This window comes from Aquarana catesbeiana, linkage group LG09 (genome assembly GCF_042186555.1).
Source record: "Aquarana catesbeiana isolate 2022-GZ linkage group LG09, ASM4218655v1, whole genome shotgun sequence".
Classification (NCBI taxonomy): domain Eukaryota; kingdom Metazoa; phylum Chordata; class Amphibia; order Anura; family Ranidae; genus Aquarana; species Aquarana catesbeiana.
The window spans coordinates 28,090,201-28,113,854 of NC_133332.1; the positions used below are offsets into that span (position 1 = coordinate 28,090,201).

General features: G+C 44.3%; 1 protein-coding gene across 1 annotated transcript in view; it reads left to right on the forward strand.

The window, feature by feature from the left end:
• The first annotated feature begins 371 nt into the window (after nt 1–371).
• Nucleotides 372–23,654, forward strand: part of LOC141107444 (peptidoglycan-recognition protein SC2-like) — a 31,783-nt gene continuing 8,500 nt past the window's right edge. Inside the window, exons 1-4 of the mRNA XM_073598168.1 lie at nt 372–445; nt 9,300–9,383; nt 12,301–12,502; nt 16,690–16,805. Coding sequence (XP_073454269.1) covers nt 9,329–9,383; nt 12,301–12,502; nt 16,690–16,805 — 373 coding nt within the window. The 5' untranslated portion in view covers nt 372–445; nt 9,300–9,328. The remainder of the gene's footprint in view (nt 446–9,299; nt 9,384–12,300; nt 12,503–16,689; nt 16,806–23,654) is intronic.

Consider the following 23,654-nt stretch of genomic DNA (forward strand, 5'->3'; position numbering starts at 1 on the left):
TTCATAATGATTATCAGGGAAATTAGCAAATGTTTGTACTCGTTAATCTTTTATGTCAATACTGAGCCAGTTCCCCAATTCAAACTTGGCCAAATTTCTTAGTCCTTTCCTTTATGATGAAAAATGAATAAACAATGGGACAATGATGTAGGAAATATGTGACCTTATTCAAATGATGTGTGACCCAATCTCAGCCAGAAGGGGATCTAGAGGGAAGGAGAGGAGGAAGCTGGCAGATTTCAGATGTTTGTATATGTAATGTCATTTACGTAACTTCCCGACTCAGACAGAACATCACTCAGAAGATGTAAAAATGAATAAACAATGTCCCAGCCATAAGGGAAATCAATGACGTTGGGCATATGATAGTTACCCAACCCCAGCCAGAGAGGGGTATAAAGGGAAGGAGAGGAGGAAGCTGTAATATCAGAGAATTTTGGGAAAGGTAAGTAACATTGTAGCAATGGGCACTTACCTCAAGCCACAGCTTGGCTCCATATACATAATTTCACATGTATACTGTACAACATTTTAACCTCCTTCTTTTTAATCTAAATGTAGGCACTAGATGATAGGTTCTCTTTGCTGGCTGGCAGGATTAAAAGCGAAGTATGGGTTTAGGGGTTTTTCCCCCATCATACTTACCTAGGTGGATGCTACATCTGTCCCCCGGCGCCTCTACACTGAGAACCGAGCGATCGAACACCGCCGATGGCTCGGTTGTCACAGATCCCCGAGTGGAGAGCTACTGACTGTCAATCAGCAGCTCTCCGCTCTTCTCCTCCATGCTCATTGGAGCACTGAGCTGTGGAGGGGACAGGGAGCGGCTCGCTGAGAGGCTGAGATGGCTATTAGTCCAGGCAACTGGTGGATCCAGACTCTATTTCTGGGATGACGCGGTGCCTGGACTGATTCCTGTCAGCAGAGTGCGGACTTCAGACCACTCTCCGCTGAAAACGGGTCACATAGTGACCCATAAGAGAAGCCCAGCTAAACGAGCTTAGGCTGGACTTCTCCTTTAAAGGATGGGTAGTGATGAGCTGAACTACCCTGGGTTTGGGTTGAACAGGCTTTGGCAAACTTCTGGATGCCAAACCTGGACTTATTGAAATCAATAAGAACCAAATCTGTTAAAATGCCCAATTTTCTAGGCTTATAGGCAAGGGGGTGTCAAAAATAACATGGGGGTGGGCCAGAGGCGTTGCTAGGGGGCAAAAAGACCAGGGGCTTCAGCCCAAAGTCCAAGGCCGGCACGGGGGGGGGTCTCTAGTGGCGTTTTTTGGCAGGGTGGTGACCACTAAACTGACCTACCTGACACACACTGACCTACCTGACACACACTGACCTACCTGACATACACACACTGACCTACCTGACATACACACACTGACCTACACTGACCCACACTGACCTACACACACTGACCTACCTGACCCACACTGACCTACCTGACCCGCACTGACCTACCTGACACGCACTGACCTACTTGACACACACTGACCTACCTGACATACACTGACCTACCTGACACACACTGAACTACCTGACCTACACTGACCTACACACACTGACCTACACACACTGACCTACACACACACTGACCTACCTGACCCACACTGACCTACCTGACATGCACTGACCTACCTGACACGCACTGACCTACTTGACACACACTGACCTACCTGACATACACTGACCTACCTGACACACACTGAACTACCTGACCTACACACACTGATCTACACTGACCTACATGACCTACACTGACCTACCTGACACACACTGACCTACACTGACCTATCTGACAGACATACACTGACCTGGTACCTGACATACACACACTGACTGACCTACCTGACCACACGGAGACAGACTTCATGTGTCCAGGTCCTGCAGCAGCAGCTCAGCCGTGGTGCTGGTGTGCGAGGCAGCCAGAGGAGAGGAGGAGAGCCGCCCACCCGAGCGCTGAGCGGGGATCGATGTGGCACGGCAGGCCCCTTTGTAATTCCCGCCTTCTGGAGCCTTCTTCCTGTTCCACTCACAGTGAGCTGGGAGAGGACTGAGATTGGAAGAGTGCAGGCGCTGGGGATGCTGCTCAGGGTGGCAGTGGTGGTGTCTTCTCTCTCTCTTCCTCCTGGGCTCTTCCCAGCTGCTGAGGTATCCCCCTCCCTGCTGCTCTGCACTACACGCCACCACCGGACCAGCGGCGGGACGTTCCAGTCCAGAACTCGCAGGCCAGGCCCCACGAGCACTAGCGCGGAGGAGGAGGAAGTGCAATCCTCCTCCGCTTTGAATGCTGGGCAGTGTGGGTACAGTGGGCAGTGACGTCACTGGTTTCTAGCCGCTAGGCGGCTATAGCAACCAGTGACCAAGAGTAGAGTCAGGCGGGGGCGTTGCTGGAGCCGGAGCCAGCGCTACCACGGCTCAGTCCGCCCCTGTCCCCTGCATTCTGGACCGGACAAGACTCTGGGCTATTGGCCCCAGGCTCCAATAGCCACCCCCTAATGACGCCTCTGGGGTGGGCACTGCCCTGGGGAACATGTAACAATGCAATGTAACAATGCAAAAAAAATAAAAAATAAGCACTAACATTCACAAAGGAAAAACATGTTTTAACTAGTTTCAGACTTTGGGCGTCCAACACGTCCAACAAAAAGGTCATCTTTGTACACAGGACGTGTGTAGCCTGTCCAGTCCTTTTGCCCTGCTCCCCCCCCCCCCCATCCCAGTACACAGCAGTTGGGCTGTGATTATTCAAAGCCAGATTAATGTGTACACAGAGAAGGTCAGCATCTTTGCGTGTAAAAAAAAAAATTCCTGCACCTTTTAAAAAAATATGCATTGCAGGACAGAACTACATCGAAGTGAGTGGGACCAATAGGAAATAAGGCTACATGGATTGTAGTGCATTCCTGTGGATCTGCAAATATACAAAAAAAAACAAAAAAACGCATAGATGTGAACCTAGCCTAGAAAAACAGCCTGAAGCCTCATGTACACTGCAGTTGGTAAACGGACGCTTAAGTGCAGTCGGGTGTTTTTTTCAGCAGCCCCTGAACTCTCCTCTATGTTATCTTAGACCCCTTTCACACGGGGCAGATCCGCTGGACGGACTCCGCCAGCTCAGTGGGGAAATCGCTCCATTGATCCCCGCTGAGCCTGCAGATGAAGGGTCCATCTTCACTCACTGTGCAGAGACGGACCCGTCAGAGCCCCACTGTTCTCCATGGGGAGACAGCCTGTCCGTTTTCATCCTACCCGATCCGATCCGCTGAACATTTTCGCCATCTGTCTGTTTTGAGCGGATCTTGTCGGATCGGATGTCAGGCGGTTGTCAGCGAACACATCTCTGAAAATTTTGATAAAAAAAACAATATTTTATACTTTTTGGTATAAAACAAATCAATTTTCTTTAAAAATGTTGGCCACAATGTAGTCTGCTACATGTCTTTGGTAAAAAAATATTTAAATACTGTAAGTGTATATTAATTGGTTTGTGTGAAAGTTATAGCATCTACAAACGATGGTATATATATATATAAAATGGATCAACCCTGATGTACTGACATCCTCATCTCATTTCTTGAGGCCCTAAAATAACCCGTTTTTGGAAAGTAGACAGTCCAAGGTATTTAGTAAGAGGCATGGTGAGTTTTTTTGAAGTTGTCATTTTTTGTCACAATTTTTTTGAAAATAAAAAAAAGTAATAAAAATTGTTTTTCTTTCCACATTTCTTTACATACTGTCACCAGGGCAGCATCATATATCATCAGCATATCAGTATCCTCATTAGTATATCATCACGATTGGTGTGACAGTGATCAGGGACACTGACTGGTGACAGTGACAATTTTTTTAACATTTCTTTATTTACACTTTGATTTCTGTTAGAATGGTGATCACTGTAACAGCAATGTTTTCAACTGTCATGAATGGGTTACATTCATGACAGCTGTGATTACTAAATAATGAATAATGAATTCATTCATAGTGAATAATTACTAGTGATCTGAGATTGGCTACAGCTAATTACATGGTACAGGGTGGTGTGATTGTCCCATGTACCATGTGATAGCTACAGTATGGGCCAATCACAGCATAGGAAACACAGCTGATATGAATTAATGAATTATGAATAATATGAATAATTATAATGAATAATACATTATGATCATGTGATTGCATAACGATCACATGACCACCGGGCCGCGGGTTCTGGGATCCGGTGGATTTGGTGAACACAGTGATTGTGGAAGTGGGGTACTGCCCCTTACCTGGAGTAGACTGGATGACATACATGTACATCTTCCAGCCTGTGCCGCCTGCGGTAAAAGACAAGTAAAAAAAAAAATGTTTTTTTTCTAAATACAATGTTTCTCTGTTTAACTCCTTATTAACCCATAGTTTGCTCTAATCATCCCTAATTAACACCTTATTAACCCATAGTTTGCTCTAATCATCCCTAATTAAGGGTGGATTCACACCTATGTATTTTTAGTGCTTTTTGCAGATTTGCACTACAGTCCATTTAACATGGTTTCCTATAGAATAAGTTATGTAGTGCAGATCTACAAAATGCAAAAAGCACTAAAAATGCCATAGGTGTGAATCCAGCCTAAGGCTGGATTCACACCTATGCATTGTTAGTGCTTTTTGCATTTTGCAGACTTGCACTACAGTCCATTTAACATGGTTTCCTATGGAACACAATCTGTAGTGCAAATCTGCAAAATGCAAAAAGCACTAAAAATGCATAAGTGTGAATCGAGCCTAAGGCCTTATTCTCCTTATCCATTCAATGATTATTTTCTTGCAAATGTTTTTTTTTTTTTGTTTCTACGTAATTAATCATTAATATTTAAACTTTTTTTGTTTTTGTTTGCTTTGTTTTTGCACATTTAACATATATTTACATGGTTTCTATTCAAAAAAGCACAACATTGAAAAAAACAAAACAAAAAAAAAAACACTTTATTTCATTTGTAAATACCTTTGCAAAACTTTGTACCAGAATCAATTTCAGTGTAATTTTTAAACAGGACAAATTACAGAATAAAATGCACACTTTTTAGCTGCAGTAACACTATTTATTATTAAACTAACATAAGTCAAAAAAAAGTGTTTATTGTTTAAATTGTGTTACATTTAATTGTCCAGGGCCCCTTTCCTAAGAGCAGACCGATCGGGTCCGCCTGAAAAAACTAACAGATCGGACGTGACGTGTCCATTTACACCCGTCGGCATCAAATCTGATCCGATTCGCTAAAAACAGACAGATGGGGATCCATTCCCCTTCTGTCTGGTGGTTCGGATCAGATGGTAGTCAGGTGTAAACGGACAGGTGGTCTGTTTACATCCAACCGCCCCATAGAGGAGAGCGGGCTGTGGCTGTGTCCACTCTACATAAGTGAAGCAGACATTGACCAGCCATCTGCCTGCTCAGAGGAGATCAGTGAACAGATCCCTCGCTGATCAGGTGGTCCGCTCCATGTGAAAGGGGCCTAAGAACTGGGGAAAAAAATATTTTTGCAAATTAAAAAAAAACAAAAACATATGTATTACCTTGTTATTTTAACCACTTCAGCCCCGGAAGATTTGTCTGCTGAATGACCAGGCCAATTTTTGCGATTCGGCACCGCGTCTCTTTAACTGACAAGTGCGCGGTCGTGCGATGCTGCAGCCAAATAAAATTGACGTCTCTTTTTTCCCCACAACTAGAGCTTTCTTTTGGTGGTATTTGATCACCTCTGCGGTTTTCATTTTTTGCGCTATAAACAAAAAAAGAGCGACAATTTTGAAAAAAAAAAACCACAATATTTTGTACTTTTTGCTATAATAAATATCCCCATTTTTTTTCTAAAAAAGCAATTTTTTTCTCAGTTTAGGCCGATATGTATTCTTCTACATATTTTTGGTAAAAAAATTGTAATAAGCGTATATTGTTTGGTTTGCGCAAAAGTTCTAGTGTCTACAAAATAGGGGATAAATTTATAGCATTTTTATTATTCGATTTTTTACTAGTAATGGCGGCGATCTGCGATTTTTATCGGGACTGCGACATTATGGCGGACACATCGGACACTTTTGACACATTTTTGGGACCATTGGCATTTATACAGCGATCAGTGCTATAAAAATGCATTGATTACTGTAAAAATGTCACTGGCAGGGAAGGGGTTAACAATAGGGGGCGATCAAGAAGTAACTGTGTTCCCTCAGTGTGTTCTAACTAGACTTGTGCACAATGGGAAATTTCGTTTAGTTTCGGGTTCGTTGTCATTCGTAAAAAAATACGTAATTTCATTCTGTTATATTCGTTATGTTACGTTAATTTGTTTTCGGATAATTCGTTATTATTCGTAGAGTGTCGGTATTCGTTATACTGAATCGCGAATCATGTCCAATTAATTTGTCATATCCGCTATAATTTCTTTCGTATTAGTTGAAATTCGATATTTATGTATGATTATATATTTGTGATAACGATTCGTAGTTTGGAAAGTCGTTTGTTTATTGAATCCCTTAACACACACAATGACAATATCTCTTCTCCTCTGCTCAAATACAATACAACACCCTTCTCACTCAGTTCTCAGGAATGTACTTTGCCAGTAATCCAACCTCCAGCACAAAATTAATCAGCTGATTAGACTGTAAGATTTACTTTGAGTTGAACTTTTATTTCATTAGATCTTTAACGAATTACCGAATCATGTCAAATTCATTTGTTATATTCGCTATAATTTCTTTCGTATTAGTTGAAATTTGTTATTTTTTTATTCGGATATTCGGATGCATCCGAACGTCCGAAGGATGCAAAATTCGGCCAAATTTTGATCCGTTACAAAACGGATTGCACATGTCTAGTTCTAACTGTAGGGGGAGGGGACTGACTAGAGGGGATGACAGATTGTGGTTCCTAGCTGTTAGGAACTCATGAACTGTCATTCCTCACAGAACAGAACAGGGATTTGTGTGTTTACACACAAACGTCCCTGTTCTGCCTCTCGTGGCAAGCGGTCATCGCGCCCAGCGGCCACGAGCATCGGCACCCGCGCACCTTCGGCGGCATGCGCGCACCTGCTTTCCCGATGCTGCGAGCCGACGTACAATGACGGCGATTCGTGGGATTGTGCCGACCTGCTGCAGTATAATGACGGCGGCTGGTCGGCAAGCAGTTAAAGCGGAGTTCTGCCCAAAAGTGGAAGCTCTACTTATCTGCCTGCTCCCCCCCCCCTCTGGTGCCACATTTTGGGGGGGGGGGAGCGGGTACCTGTTTTTGACAGGTACCCTTCCCTACTTCTAGGTGATCTCGTCACCTGGAAGTGGGTGTCAGGCAATGGCGGCGGCAGCATCCGAGAGTCGATGGAAACATTGGCTGGGGTGTGGACATCGCTGGACTCCAGGGCAGGTAAGCATCCTAATATTAAATGCCAGCAGCAGTATATGTAGCTGCTGGCTTTTACATTTTTTTGTAGGGGGGCAGAACTCCATTTTAAGCAATGACAAATTTTTTGCCAAATAAATGGGTCCATAATAGAATTGTATAAATTGCTCTGGTCCATAGGAAGTGAACTGGTGTGAGATGGGAAGTGGTTAAAATGCTAGCAAATTACATTTACAGTGTACCTCCCGGATTCTTTTTTTAAAAGACAAAATGACACACAGACTAGGGTTGCCACCTGTCCGGGATTCACCCGGACAGTCCGGGTTTTGAATCATGTGTCCGGGTTTCAGTGTGCCGAATTAACGAAAACCCGTTTAATGAATTTTTCAGAATATTCGTAAATTCCAATATTCGAAAATTTGTAAATTCGTACATTCGTAAATTCGAACATTCGTAAATTAGTACATTCGTAAATTCGTACATTTTGTAAATTTGTAAATTTGGAAATCTGAAATAATAAGTAACTAATAATAACTTAACTATTACTAACTATTAAATTATAGGTACTGGAATTTCCTTTCAAATATGACTGTTAGTGAATGTAACACATACAAATTTATCCGAAGTTTTGAATTATCCGAAATAATGAATGCCATATCTAAACGAATGGAACGTAATGAATTAATAATAATAAATAACAATAATAATAATTAAAAAATGTGTTATTATCATTTATTATTAATTTGTTTCGCTCCATTTGTTTAGATGCGGCATTCGTTATTTCGGATAATTCGTAACTTCGGATAAATTTGTATTTGTTACATTCACTAACAGCCAAATTTGAAAGGATATTACAATACCTATAATTTAATAGTTAGTTACTATTTCAAATTTTAGAATTTTCGGGATTTCAGATTTTCAAATTTTGGAATTTCCAAATTTCCTAATTTATGAATGTACGAATTTTCGAATATACTAATTTTCTAATTTACGAATGTACAAATTTATAAATTTAAAAATGTATGAATTTACAAATTTACGAATGTACGAATTTACGAATGTACGAATTTACGAATTGCGATCATAACGAATGACCGGAAAAAAAAAAAGAATGGAGCGAAAACGAACACATTTTTTGGCAGTGCACATGTCTAGACTAGATTGCTTTAAAAAAGGCCTGGATTCTTTCTTAAATGTACATATTATATCTGGGTACTGACATTTGTAGGCACAGTTGATCCAGGGAATATCCGATTGCCTCTCAGGGGATCTGGAAGGAAGTTTTTCCCCTGCTGTAGCAAATTGGATCATGCTTTTTCACCTTCCTCTGGATCAACTGTGGGTATAGGATTGTGTACATGGGATTGTATACATTTGTTCTTGTTTTTTTTATTGGTTGAACTGGATGGACTTGTGTCTTTTTTCTTTTCATTGTTTTTTATTAAGATTTCCACTTTAACAACAGTAGAACAATACAGTATAGTTTAACAGTTAGTAGATACAAAATACGTTTCTTGGTTCTTACTATAAACATAAGAGAATCCAGTATGTGGATTTATATATCTTAGTGTACTTTACACGTTAATTTATAATTAAATGAGGTGAAATTAAGTATTCCGGACTAGATCTTTTAGTTAACAGGAACAGGTCAGGGATTAGGGGTCATCCCCCCAGACACCCCAATTGTGTCTTTTTTCAACCTGACTAACTATGTAACATCAAACCAAGTTTAAACAAGCTCTAAATCTCACTTTTGGTGTAGCACATCCCACAGCAAGAATAAAACAATAATTGCTTAGAGTCCCCCCAAAATGCATACCAGACCCTTAATCTGAGCAGGTGGGACCCCGCGGCAAAACACCTTGTCCCCATGTATCCACAACCCTTTGCATTTTTCTACTGTCTTTTTCAGTCTTATCTCTCTGTGTCCTTTGTATCACCATGATTCGTTGGCTCGTCCTCCTCTCGGTTCTCTGGGCTGCTGAAAATGCTCTGGGTAAGTGCTCAGTAGCATTATGTTGTAGAGATGTGTTGTAATAGGCTGTCTTTTGATTTATGTAGTAGTTAAAGTGGTTGTAAACCCCTGAAATGAAAAATGAACAAAGCATATCCCTCTAGCAGGGCTCAAAATTTCAAGTCCTGAGCTACAAGCCAGAGTTACTCGCCACCAGTTGCCCCACCCAACTCCTACCCTGCCCCGCCCCTAATTCCACCCCTAAACCCGCCTTCTTAAATTTTCATATTTTATTTATCACAGTAAGATTAATGAAATATGATTGTTGATTGCTGGTATTGGTTAATTTTTTATTTTTTTTCCTTATTCAGTGTAATAATTTCACTGAATAAGGAAAGAAATAAAAATAACCAATACCAGCAATCGGCAATCATATTTCATTGATCTTACTGTGATAAATAAAATAAGTGTAAAATATGATTGGCTATTATAGGCACTGTATACCTCATTACTGCCAGGTAACCTAAAAAGCTACCCCATCTGTGCCCCTCCACGATTCACCGATCTGAGACTTGTCTTGATGGCCATGTACCTGTCTATAGTCAGAGCCAACAGACTAAAGATGGAGCTTTGGGTCAGAATCAGAACAAAGCAGGCCAAGAACAGCAATCTGTAAAAATCAGACTCAAAGCTGATGGTAATGGTGAATGGAAAGGCAAGCAGTCCCACCGCTATATCAGCCACCGCCAACGAGACCAGGACATAATAGGTGGTATTTTTTAGAGTGCTGTTGATGGCCACAGCCCAGAAGACCAGGGTATTCCCCACAATGGACAGGACTGCCATGATCACCTCCAGAGCAATGTAAGGGACACTTATTATGATTACCACTACTGATTGAGAAGATCACATCAGGAGACAGTTGGAGTCATGTGTGGATGGGAGGATGGATCCCCTTCTAGGAGGACTTAGCAATCAATCAGCTGATCAGAGTGGAGCAGCAGAAATGCAGTTCTTTATGCAGAAGGTGCCCAGCAGGAATGATCACCATGCTCCCATGATATGCAGCCAGTCATAGGGGACCTCCCTGGATCTGGGGTCTCAGCACCATGCACTCTTGTTCACTTGTCTCCAGAGCCCCAGCAGGAGGGCATTCTGATCCTGGGCAGGTGGGCCAGATCACAGGTGAGGCGACCCACCATCTAGGGACCTGCATCCGGACACAGGGACAGCCAATCCGATCTGAAGCAGCTCTGTGCAGACCCGCAGATGCGCAGATCTGCGCTGCACGCACATGGGACACCGCCCCGCCCCTCTGTGCTATATGCCTCTCCTATAGGTCACCGCAGCCCTTACAGCTCCCATACGACACCCCGATTATACCTTATTGTGTGCAGAGAAGTCACATCGTGATCACACCGATCAGAGATCGCAAACTTCAATCATAGCACACTGACTGCCTGCCTGATCCTCCTATACTCCCACATCACCGGAATCCTTCGCTACCGGCTCCTCACTCGCACTCATCTTATTTTCACTCGCCAAATGCGGGCAGGCAAGTGGAAATTTTGAGGGCTGCCTCTAGGGTGTGCACTAGCCTCAATCCACTGGCACTGAGGTGCTGGCTCAGAGATTACACAATTATGTAAATCCTGGTGCCTATGAAGGTCTTAGATGTGTTCACCAATGTCTTGTTTTCTCCTGCATTGCTCTTTGAAGAATGATCGCCAGTGGATCGTTTTTTATAAATCAGTACAGGCGTAGCTGACAGGCATTCAGTAGGGGATACCTCCTTAATGTCTGGTTTATTTTATAAGCCAAATAGGGTTTTGAATGGAAATATGGCATCACAAGCCTTAAATCGGTCGTGTTCAGCCCATGGGCAGAGCTTAACGGGCGTCCAGATTAGGGGGAACACTATGAAACTTGCTCACTAATGCCTAACTAAGCAGACAGGGGCTTCAGTAATGCGATACACTATATTACCAAAAGTATTGGGACGCCTGCCTTTACACACACACATACGAACTTTAATGGCATCCCAGTCTTAGTCCGTAGGGTTCAATATTGAGTTGGCCCACCCTTTACAGCTATAACAGCTTCAACTCTTCTGGGAAGGCCGTCCACAAGGTTTAGGAGTGTGAAGGCCAGTCAAGTTCCTCCACCTCAAACTCGCTCATCCATGTCTTTATGGACCTTGCTTTGTGCACTGGTGCGCAGTCATGTTGGAATAGGAAGGGGCCATCCCCAAACTGTTCCCACAAAGTTGGGAGCATGAAATTGTCCAAAATGTCTTGGTATGTGACACCTTAAGAGTTCCCTTCACTGGAACTAAGGGGCCAAGCCCAACCCCTAAAAAACAACCCCACACCATAATCCCCCCTCCACAAAGCAAGATCCATAAAGCCATGGGTGAGCGAGTTTGGGGTGGAGGAACTTGACGGGGCAGCACAGAGTCCTGACCCCAACCTGATAGAACACCTTTGGGATGAATTAGAGTGGAGACTGTGAGCCGGGCCTTCTCATCCAACATCAGTGCCTGACCTCACAAATGCTCTTCTGGAAGAATGGTCAAACATTCCCATAGACACACTCCTAAACCTTGTGGACAGCCTTCCCAGAAGAGTTGAAGCTGTTATAGCTGCAAAGCGTGGGCCAACTCAATATTGAACCCTACGGACTAAGACTGGGATGTCATTAAAGTTCATGTGCGTGTAAAGGCAGGTGTCCCAATACTTTTGGTAATAAAGTGTATCTGCACTAAAAATATGCAGCGTATTTACACACAGGAAAATGCATCCACGTACACAAAGTCTCATCCTTCTGGTGCTCCACATTTTCTTGCACTATAACAGTTGTTTCAGGAACATTTTGTTAACTAGAACTAGTATTTGATGGTATATTTTTTGATTGTATACTTATATTGCCAACATGAACTTTTCTGTGCTATTCTTTGCAGGATGCCCACCTATTGTATCCCGCGCCCAGTGGGGTGCTAGGGGGTCCACATGCAAGACAAGGTTGAGAACTCCAGTACCGGGCGTAATCATCCACCACAGCGCCGGAGCTTCCTGTAACAACCGAATGTCATGCATCCCCCAAGTGAAGGGCATACAGAACCTGCACATGAACAGCAAGAAATGGTGTGACGTCGGATATCAGTGAGAACCAAATATGGATCCATTTAATTGATGGAGATCTGTACATATTACAGGGCACCTAAACCTAAGAACAAGAAACTGTAATGTATTGCAACTTATCCATCATCAGATGTGGTTTTCTTGCATAAGTTTCCTTTTTCGAGATTTTTTTTCCTTTTATTTTCTCCTGGTGATCCTTCCAGTAATACACTTCATGTCCTGGAGTGACAACACCTACCTGTATTTACTGTACTGTATCTACAGTATTGAAGTACAACACTGTCATCCAAGGACAGAACGTACACTATATTACCAAAAGTATTGGGACGCCTACCTTTACATGCACCTGTCTGGTCTTAGTTTTTAGGGTTCAATATTGAGTTGGCCCACCCTTTGCAGCTATAACAGCTTCAACTCTTCTGGGAAAGATGTCACGTCTATGGGAATGTTTGACCATTCTTCCAGAAGCACATTTGTGAGGTCAGGCACTGATGTTGGATAAGAAGGCCTGGCTTGTAGTTGATCATATGGATAAGCAAATGTAGGATCTCCCGACGGATCTACCTCCCTTCCTCTTCCCTTCTTACTTCTTTTATTGTTTCCTTTACTTCTGCCAGCCTTGGCATTATGCTCTAAAAGCTTTCCTTTTTCCTTCTTATTTAAGTTATCTATGATTATATTTGGGGGTACGGCGTCCCTTCTATGGGACCGTTATGATGCTTGGTAATGAGCATAGTTGCCAACATTGCAAAAAAAATATGTGGGACACTTTTTTGGCTGTAGGCGGAGCCGTACAATAATTAGCAAAAAAATTATAAGCGCGGCGCTGCGAAAAATGGGCATGGCTTACGTGAAAAGTGGGCATGTCTTGTGTGAAAAGTGGGCGTGGCTTAAATGGGCATGGCTCAAGAGGGTGTGGTTAGAGTCTGAGATGAATGAGGGATGGAGAGGGAAACGGGGAGAAGGAAAGGGGGAGAGGGGAATGACGGGACAGCAGCCCCAGATCCTACACAACAATAGAAAAATGTGTATTCTAGAAAGTCTAACAATCAGCAGATAAAGATACTCCAAACGCCTGGTGTTAACGCTTCAATCATCCCGACACCATGGTTGTTATGGTGTCAGGATGATTGAAGCGCATTATTTCTATTATTACATTGTAATATAAAATTAAATCATTCAACTCACCATAATGCCGAATCAGTGGGATCCCTGAGCGTGTCACTAGCCACGTCGCCTGCCACCAGCAGAGTCTGTCCTTGCATCAGGTGCCACCAGCAGAGTCCGTCCTTGCATCAGGTGCCCCCGGCAGAGTCCGTCCTTGCATCAGGTGCCCCCGGCAGAGTCCGTCCTTGCATCAGGTGCCCCCGGCAGAGTCCGTCCTTGCATCAGGTGCCCCCGGCAGAGTCCGTCCTTGCATCAGGTGCCCCCGGCAGAGTCTGTCCTTGCATCAGGTGCCCCCGGCAGAGTCTGTCCTTGCATCAGGTGCCCCGGCAGAGTCTGTCCTTGCATCAGGTGCCCCCCAGCAGAGTCTGTCCTTGCATCAGGTGCCCCCGGCAGAGTCTGTCCTTGCATCAGGTGCCACCGGCAGAGTCTGTCTTTGCATCAGGTGCCCCCGGCAGAGTCTGTCCTTGCATCAGGTGCCCCCGGCAGAGTCTGTATAGACCCCCTCAGTGCAGACCCCCTCAATGCAGACCCCCTCCATCACTGCAGACCCCCTCCATCACTGCAGACCCCCCTCTATTAGTGCAGACCCCCCCTCAGTGCAGCCCCCCCTCTATTAGTGCAGACCCCCCCTCAGTGCAGCCCCCCCTCTATTAGTGCAGACCCCCCCTCAGTGCAGCCCCCCCCCTCTATTAGTGCAGCCCCCCCCCTCTATTAGTTCAGACCCTCCTCAGTGCAGCCCCCCTCAACTAGTGCAGACCCCCTCTATTAGTGCAGACCCCCCTCAATTAGTGCAGCCCCCCCCTCTATTAGTGCAGACCCCCCTCAATTAGTGCAGCCCCCCCTCAGTGCAGCCCCCCTCTATTAGTGCAGACCCCCCCCTCAGTGCAGCCCCCCCTCAATGCAGCCCCCCCACCCCCCGCTCAGTGCAGGAGCGGCCGGTGTTCCCCTCGGCAATGAAGGACCCCCTGTACTGCGCAGGCGCAGCGCTTGCGCAGTACGGGGCTGGGGAACTTTCAGCAAGACACGGCGATGGCGCTGTGTCTTCTGCTTGCAGTAGAGAGGGGAAGGGCTGTGCAGCTAAAGAAGCCGCTTCATTGGCTGCACAGATCGAGCCCCCTTCCTCTCTCCACTTACTCAACACTAGGGGGAAGATCGAGCGGCGGCGCCGGCTGCCATTTTGCTGGAGCCAGCTGCTCCAAAAAAAAAAAAAAAACAACATTTATGATTTTCCTTTTGGAAAATCCCGATTCGGGACAGCCTCCAATCGGGACGAGGGTCCCAAAATCGGGATTGTCCCGGGAAAATCGGGACTGTTGGCAACTATGAATGAGTAATGTTTTGCATGCCATGTTCACTGGACAGGGCTTCCCTATCTGGCGGGCCTATTTCCAGTCATTAAGTGTTAAGGTGTTCTCGATCTTAAAAGCTCGGGTTGATTGTTCCATATTATAATTCCAGGGGAGCATCTATGGCCACCTCCCAGTGTTAATATTGTTCTGGTCGCTTTACACTCATGTTATAGTGCATAATATACTATCCATGTCCACTTCTGCTGGCGGCCAAGTTTTTCTGTGTGACGAGAAGATCTAACTCAATTGCCAAGATTTACTGTTATTATGTTTCCTCCCACTTTTTAATTTATGTACCATTTATTGTTGCCCCTTACAGAGCATTCGAGGATTGCTCGCTGCTCTGCACAATGTACCCCCCCTTCTTTTTTTTTGTCGTTCTTAAAATATTAAGAAAAAAATGATTGAAACCGAAAATGTATAAAACCTGGACAGCATCATTGAGGCAGTGGACAGGGTCTTCAGAACAGTGGATGGTGTCAATCAGTAGGGCAGTGGCAGTAGTTTTTTATTGTTTTGTTTTTCAATTTTGTATTTTTATTTTTTAGGAGCTCCATTGGGAGGCTTTGGCGAAATATCAGGGGTCTAAACAGACTCCTGATGTCTCACTTTTGAGACAGAGAATGGAACTGAGGACAGAGATTCCCCAGTCCCTTTCTCTGTAGCCTCAGCTACACTGGACAGTGAATGAATGGGAAGTGCTCTGTGCTGAGCGGCTTACTGTTGTTCAGAAACAGAGACATAGTAAACACAGTTTACTATGATTAAGTTATAAATGAACATGGTAAGTGATTGGTATTAAAAAAAGAAGAGGAACAGAGACAGTAGGGGCAGGGGGGTGGCATATACTGGTACTGATCCACTCTATTTTCCTCCTCCAGCCACTGAATGGCAGCGGGAGGAAGAGGAGGAGAAGCAAACCTTGAGACCCCTTTCACACTGGGGCACTTTGCAGGCGCTACAGCGCTAAAAATGGCACCTGCATAGCGCCTCTCCTGTGTCCTCAGTGTGAAAGCCCCGAGGGCTTTCACACTGGAGTGGTGCGCTTGCAGGACGTTAAAAAAACTCCTGCAAGCAACATCTTTGGAGCAGTGAGGGAGCGGTGTATCTACCGCTCCTAAACCGCTCCTGCCCATTGAAATCAATGGGGCAGCGTGGCTATACCGGCGGCGGTTTTAACCCTTTTTCGCCCGCTAGCAGGGGGGTTAAAACCGCCCCGCTAGCGGCGGAATAGCTCCACTAAAACGACGCTAAACATAGCGCTGTTTTACCGCCGACACTGCTCCCGCCCCAGTGTGAAAGGGGCCTTAGTGGCTGCAGGAGGAAAATACAGATCAGATCCAGTAAACGCCTTCCCTCTTGTCCAGGTTTCTGGAAGTCGGCAAGGAAGGACTATGTCTACTTATCACCTGCCCACGATCGACAGGTAGATCGAGATCAACAGGTTGTTGACCCCCTAATTAGGGTGTGCCCAGGCACACCTGGCACACCCCCTGCGCACACCTAAGGTTCTTGTGGTTAGGTATACTAAAAAAAAAAAAAAAAAACCCTTATCAGAATAGACAAGTCTGCAAAAGTTTTTTTACAGTTGTTAAAGAATGGGGAGGGGGTGGGGGTGAAGTTTGTATGGCTGTATTATGCTTGTACAGTATTGTTTTTATGACCAATCACCTTTCACTATTTCCTACACAGCTTCCTCATTACAGAGGACGGAACAATTTATGAAGGTCGGGGTTGGACAACTCACGGCTCTCATGCAAAAAACTTTAACAGTAACCTTGGCATCTGCTTTGTGGGAACCTTTACAAGTAAGTGATGGTGCAGAACACCATTAGAGGACCAAACAGAGGGCTAGCACCTGTAGGCCCTCCCTTTAAATAGTTAGGAATGGGTTTGTACTGGTTTGGGTATGTGTGTATTTAGCTGCATTAAGGGGTTGTGATTATTCCCATGGACCACAACTACAGTGCCTTGAAAAAGTATTCATACCCCTTGAAATTTTCCACATTTTGTCATGTTACATCCTAAAATGTAAATGAATTTTATTGGGATTTTATGTGATAAACCAACACAAAGTGGCACATAATTGTGAAGTGGAAGGAAAATGATAAATGGTTTTCAAATTTTTGTACAAATAAATATGTGAAAAGTGTGGGGGGCATTTATATAGCGCCCCCCCGAGTCAATACTTTGTAGAACCGCCTTTCACTGCAATTACAGCTGCAAGTCTTTTTGGGGATGTCTCTACCAGCTTTGCACATCTAGAGAGTGAAATTTTTGCCCAATCTTCTTTGCAAAATAGCTCAAGCTCTGTCAGATTGGATGGAGAGCGTCTGTGAACAGCAATTTTCAAGTCTTGCTACAGATTCTCAATTGGATTGAGGTCTGGACTTTGACTGGGCCAGTCTAACACATGAATATGCTTTCGTCTAAACCATTCTATTGTATCTCTGGCTGTATGTTTAGGGTCATTGTCCTGCTGGAAAGTGAACCTCCGCCCCAGTCTCAAGTCTTTTGCAGACTCTAACATGTTTTCTTCTAATATTGCCCTGTATTTGGTTCCATCCATATTCCCATCAACTCTGACCAGCTTCCCTGTCCCTGCTGAAGAAAAGCATCCCCACAACATGATGCTGCCACCACCATGTTTCACGGTGGGGATGGTGTGTTCAGGGTGAAGTGCAGTGTTAGTTTTCCGTCACACATAGCGTTTTGCTTTTAGACCAAAAAGTTTTATTTTGGTCTCATCTGACCAGAGCACCTTCTTCCACATGTCTGCTGTGTCCCCCCACAAACTACTAACGGGACTTTTTACGGCTTTCTTTCAACAATGACTTTCTTCTTGCCATTCTTCCATAAAGGTTAGATTTGTGGAGGCACGACTAATAGTTGTCCTGTGGACAGATTCTTCCACCTGAGCTGTGGATCTCTGCAGCTCCTCCAGAGTTACCATGGGCCTCTTGGCTGCTTCTCTGATGAATGCTCTCCTTGCCCGGCCTGTCAGTTTAGGTGGACGGCCACGTCTTGGTAGGTTTGCAGTTGTGCCATACTCTTTCCATTTTTGGATGATGGATTGAACAGAGCTCTGTGAGATGTTCAAAGCTTGGGATATTTTTTTATAACTTAACTCTGCTTAAAAATTCTCCACAACTTTATCCCTGACCTGTCTGGTGTGTTCCTTGGCCTTCATGGATTCTGTTTGTTCACTAAGGTTCTCTAACAAACCACCGAGGGCTTCAAAGAACAGCTGTATTTATACTAAGATTAAATTATACATAGGTGGACTATTTACTAATTAGGTGACTTCTGACGGCAATTGGTTTCATTCGATTTTAGTTTGCATTATCAGAGTAAAGGGGGCTAAATATAAATTCACGCCACACTTTTCAGATTTTTTTTTGTAAAAAATGTTGAAAACCATTTATCATTTTCCTTCCACTTCACAATTATGTACCACTTTGTGTTGGTCTATCACATAAAATCCCAATAAAATACATTTACGATTTAGGTTGTAACATTACAAAAGGGGGAAAATGTCAAGGGGTAGGAATACTTTTTCAAGGCACTGTATAAGGAGGTCATTCTCCTAACTGACCACCAATGTAAGGTGCATTTTTCCCTCTGCCTCCTCATGAACAGGTCCCTTTATATCCCCTAGTGGTGCCTGTTGGGGGGGGGGGGGGGGGGGGCACGCATGTTTGCTCAGTTTCCTCCCTTTTTGTTCTCCATACTTACTGGCCTCTCCCTGTGCAATATGACTATACTATACTTAATGCTACCATGGACACCATGCCAACCTGGGGCATAAAGACACATGTGGTCAAACCCCTTTAGAACCTGATAGATTATATGCATGTATAAGCTATTGGGATTTGAGCACAGGAATATCCTGTTTTTGTTGCAATGCAGGTCAGTAACCAAAACTGAACCTAGTAGCTCTCCCCCACCTTGTGTCTGTCTGCCCCATGTTGGCATCGTGTCCACCGTAGCATTTGCAGTGGCAAAGCAGAGTAGGACTGGTCATAAGAGTGATTACTTTGATGCAGTTGGCCAGCTTAGACATGTATTGCAATACAGTATCTCTCAAAAGTGCGTACACCCCTCACATTTTTGTAAATATTTTATTCTATCTTTTCATGTGACAACACTGAAGAAATGACACTTTGCTACAATGTAAAGTAGTGAGTGTACAGCTTGTATAACAGTGTAAATTTGCTGTCCCCTCAAAATAACTCAACACACAGCCATTAATGTCTAAACCACTGGCAACAAAAGTGAGTACGCCCCTAAGTGAAAATGTCCAAATTGGACCCAATTAGCCATTTTCCCTCCCCGGTGTCATGTGACTCTTTAGTATTACAAGGTCTCAGGTGTGAATGGGGAGCAGGTGTGTTAAATTTGGTGTTATCTCTCTCACTCTCTCATACTGGTCACTGGAAGTTCAACATGGCACCTCATGGCAAAGAACTCTCTGGGGATCTGAAAAACAGAATTGTTGCTCTACATAAAGATGGCCTAGGCTATAAGAAGATTGCCAAGACCCTGAAACTGAGATGCACCACGGTGACCAAGACCATACAGCGGTTTAACAAGATAGGTTCCACTCAGCCATGGTCAACCAAAGAAGTTGAGGTTACGTGCTCAGTGTCATATCCAGAGGTTGTCTTTGGGAAATAGACGTATGAGTGCTGCCAGCATTGCTGCAGGGGTTGAAGGGGTGGGGGGTCAGCTTGTCAGTACTCAGACCATACGCCGCACACTGCATCATATTGGTCTGCATGGCTGTTGTCCCAGAAGGAAGCCTCTTCTAAAGATGATGCACAAGAAAGCCCACAAACAGTTTGCTGAAGACAAGCAGACTAAGGACATGGATTGTTGGAACCATGTCCTGTGGTCTGATGAGACCAAGATAAACTTATTTGGTTCAGATGGTGTCAAGCGTGTGTGGCAGCAACCAGGTGAGGAGTAAAAAGACAAGTGTGTCTTGCCTACAGTGAAGCATGGTGGTGGGAGTGTCATGGTCTGGGGCTGCATGAGTGCTGTCGGCACTGGGGGGCTACAGGTCATTGAGGGAACCATGAATGCCAATATGTACTGTGACATACTGAAGCAGAGTATGATCCCCTCCCTTCAGAGACTGGGCCGCAGGGCAGTATTCCAACATGATAACGACCCCAAACACAACTCCAAGACGACCACTGCCTTGCCAAAAAAGCTGAGGGTAAAGGTGATGGACTGGCCAAGCATTTCTCCAGACCTAAACCCTATTGAGCATCTGTGGGGCATCCTCAAATAGAAGGTGGAGGAGTGACAGAGAACCTGTGAAGCTCTGGTGAACTCCATGCCCAAGAGGGTTAAGGCAGTCCTGGAAAATAATGGTGGAAACACAAAATATTGACACTTTGGGCCCAATTTGGACATTTTCACTTAGAGGTGTACTCACTTTTGTTACCAGTGGTTTAGACATTAATGACTGTGTGTTGAGTTCTTTTGAGGGGACAGCAAATTTACACTGTTATACAAGCTGTACACTCACTACTTTACATTGTAGCAAAGTGTCATTTCTTCAGTGTTGTCACATGAAAAGATAGAATAAAATATTTACAAAAATGTGAGGGGTGTACTCACTTTTGTGAGATACTGTATGTGTGAATTAAATATCCCTGTTTTTCATTGCATAGTACAATTCTTTCTGCTAGTAGGGAAGAGTGAAACTTTCCAGGTTCGATTCATGAACATTTTTTTTTAAACTCTTGCTATTGAAGACCAGACATTGTCAACAAAGGGTTTTGTGGTTCCCCCAGAGGTTGCTAGCGGTTCCACAAGCTGTGGCTGATAGACTTCCTATTTGACAGCTGCTTAGTTTGGCATCCAGTGCCACTTGGCAGAGCCAGCAGCATGACACCAATGATCTTTAAAGCTGGTTGTAAGGATGGCACCCTAACCACCACTGTAAGGAGAACATTCTCAACACTAACCAATGTAAGTATCATTCTTCCAACTAACCACCATGATAAGGGGGTCATTTTTTCTACTGGCCATCACTATAAAAAAGGCATTTTCCTTAATATTTACCAATGTAATGAGTATTTTTCCCATCGGCTCCTCATGAACTGGTCTTAGAATAAAAGACGTGAAAATTATTTTAAGGGTTCCTCTTTGGTAAAAAAAAAAAAGGTTGAGAAAGTTGTTCTAGTCATTTGTAGGTTTAATCAACAAGCTATGGTAAAAATAAAAAATACATGGAAAGGCAAGCACTGCCATGGGAGATATACCAATGCCAAAATGAAAGCGGTATTAAACTCAAAAACAAAAAAAATAATAAATTGAAGCTTGCCAATTATTAGATGTGGTGTCTGCATTTGCTTTCTGTTTTTAAACTTGTTTCCCCTTTATTTCACCTGGTGATACTTCCAGTAACCCACTTCCTGTTCAGGATGTCTCCTTTTCAATGAAGTAATAAAGCAGACACCTTTGGACAGCAGTATTGTCAGTCTAGGGGCAAGATATTAGTATGCCCCATACACACGATCGGACTTTCCGACAACAAAACCGTGGAATTTTGTTCGAAGGTTGTTGGCTCCAACTTGTCTTGCATACACACGGTCACACAAATGTTGGCCAAAAATTCCGAACTTAGTGACGTACGGCGAGCCGATAAAAAGGAAGTTCAATAGTCATGTGATATCTACATTACGAACGTTAGTTTTACAAGACCAATCGCTTCCGGCTTGTACTTGATTCCGAGCATGCGTGGACTTTTGTGTGAAGGACTTGTGTACACACTATCGGAAAGTCCGACAACAAAGTTTTGTTGGCGGAAAATTTGAGAACCTGCCAGCCAACATTTGTTGGCGGAAAGTCCCAAAGCAAATGTTCTATGGAGCATACACACGGTCGGACTTTCAGCCAACAAGCTCACATACAACATTTCCCGTCGGAAAGTCCGATCGTGTGTACACGGCATTAGAGTAGCAGATTTAGATGGACTTGACTAACAAATTGAAGCTGAACTCCAGCTAACACCTAAAGTAGTTACAGTAAACCATTTCTTCCATTTGGGATAAAATTTTAACATATATAAATAAAAGCTAAACATTGTACGCACTCCTGGTAGTAGTAAATGATTTGTCCCAACCCTCTATTCTACCCCCTACATTGTCTGGACAACTTGGTCTGTTAAAGGAAGTTAAAAAAAAAACAGACTTACTGACCAGATCACCAGGTAAAAATAAACAAACCCCTTGTGAAAGCTTTGGGAAGTGACAGGTGCTCTTTATGGAGAGATCAGGGTTCAATTATACCCCTGATCCCCGCTCTGCCCTTGCTCTCTGTTTGATCTGCTGAAACCAGAAGTGGTGAAATCCTTGTTGCTTCTTGCTTCATTCATCACAGAGCAGATGGGGGAATGGACGTTCCTCTATTTCCCCTGTGCTCAGCCATCCCGATCACTATTGCCCCGTACACACGGTCGGACATTGATCGGACATTCCGACAACAAAATCCATGGATTTTTTCAGACGGATGTTGGCTCAAACTTGCCTTGCATACACACGGTCACACAAAGTTGTCGGAAAATCTGATCGTTCTAAACGCGGTGACGTAAAACACGTACGTCGGGACTATAAACGGGGCAGTAGCCAATAGCTTTCCTCTCTTTATTTATTCTGAGCATGCGTGGCACTTTGTCCGTCGGATTTGTGTACACACGATCGGAATTTCCGACAAAGGATTTTGTTGTCGGAAAATTTTATAGCCTGCTCTCAAACTTTGTGTGTCGGAAAATCAGATGGAAAATGTCCGATGGAGCCCACACATGGTCGGAATTTCCGACAACAAGCTCCGATCGCACATTTTCCACCGGAAAATCCGACCGTGTGTACGGGGCATTACAGTGGTGGAACGTAAGAGTCCAGGAACAGCAGCAGGAGGAGGGCCTTCTGAGCACTGTAAAATTGCTGTAAAACAGCTTGGATCACTTTTACTGAAAAAACAATCACCAGCTTTAACCTCTTCATGCCCGTGCTATAACCAAAAGACGGCTACAGCGCGGGCCTAAATTGCTGGGAGGGCGTCCATGTATGTCTTCCCGTGCATGTGAAGCCTGTGCACCCCCTGCGGAGCGTGTGCAGCTTGCTCTGTGATCAGGGAGTCTATGAAACTCGGCTGATCAGAGGCCCCTTACCACGTGATAAGCTGTCAGCCAATGACAGCTGATCTCGTGATGTGAATAGAATCCGGTGATGTGCTTTTTTTTTCCTCACAATGATAGCGTGAGAAAAACAAAAAAGCCTATGAACGGGAAAAAACGGGACATCGGTTTCACACTCCCCAGACCCACTGCTGCTAAGCAGTGCCCATCAGTGCCACCTACCATTGCCCAACAGTGCCACCTACCAGTGCATATCAGCACTGCTAAGCAGTGTCCACCAGTACCACCTATCAATGCCCACCAGTGCCACTTATCAGTGCCCATCAGTGCCACCTATCAGTGCTGCCTATCAGTGTCACCTACCAGTGCCCCTCAGTGCCCATCTGTACCACCTATCAGTGCCCATCAGTGACACCTATCAGTGCAGCCTCATCAGTGCCAACCAGTGCTGCCTATCAGTGCCCATCAATGCAGCATCATCAGAGCACATCAATGAAGGAGAAAA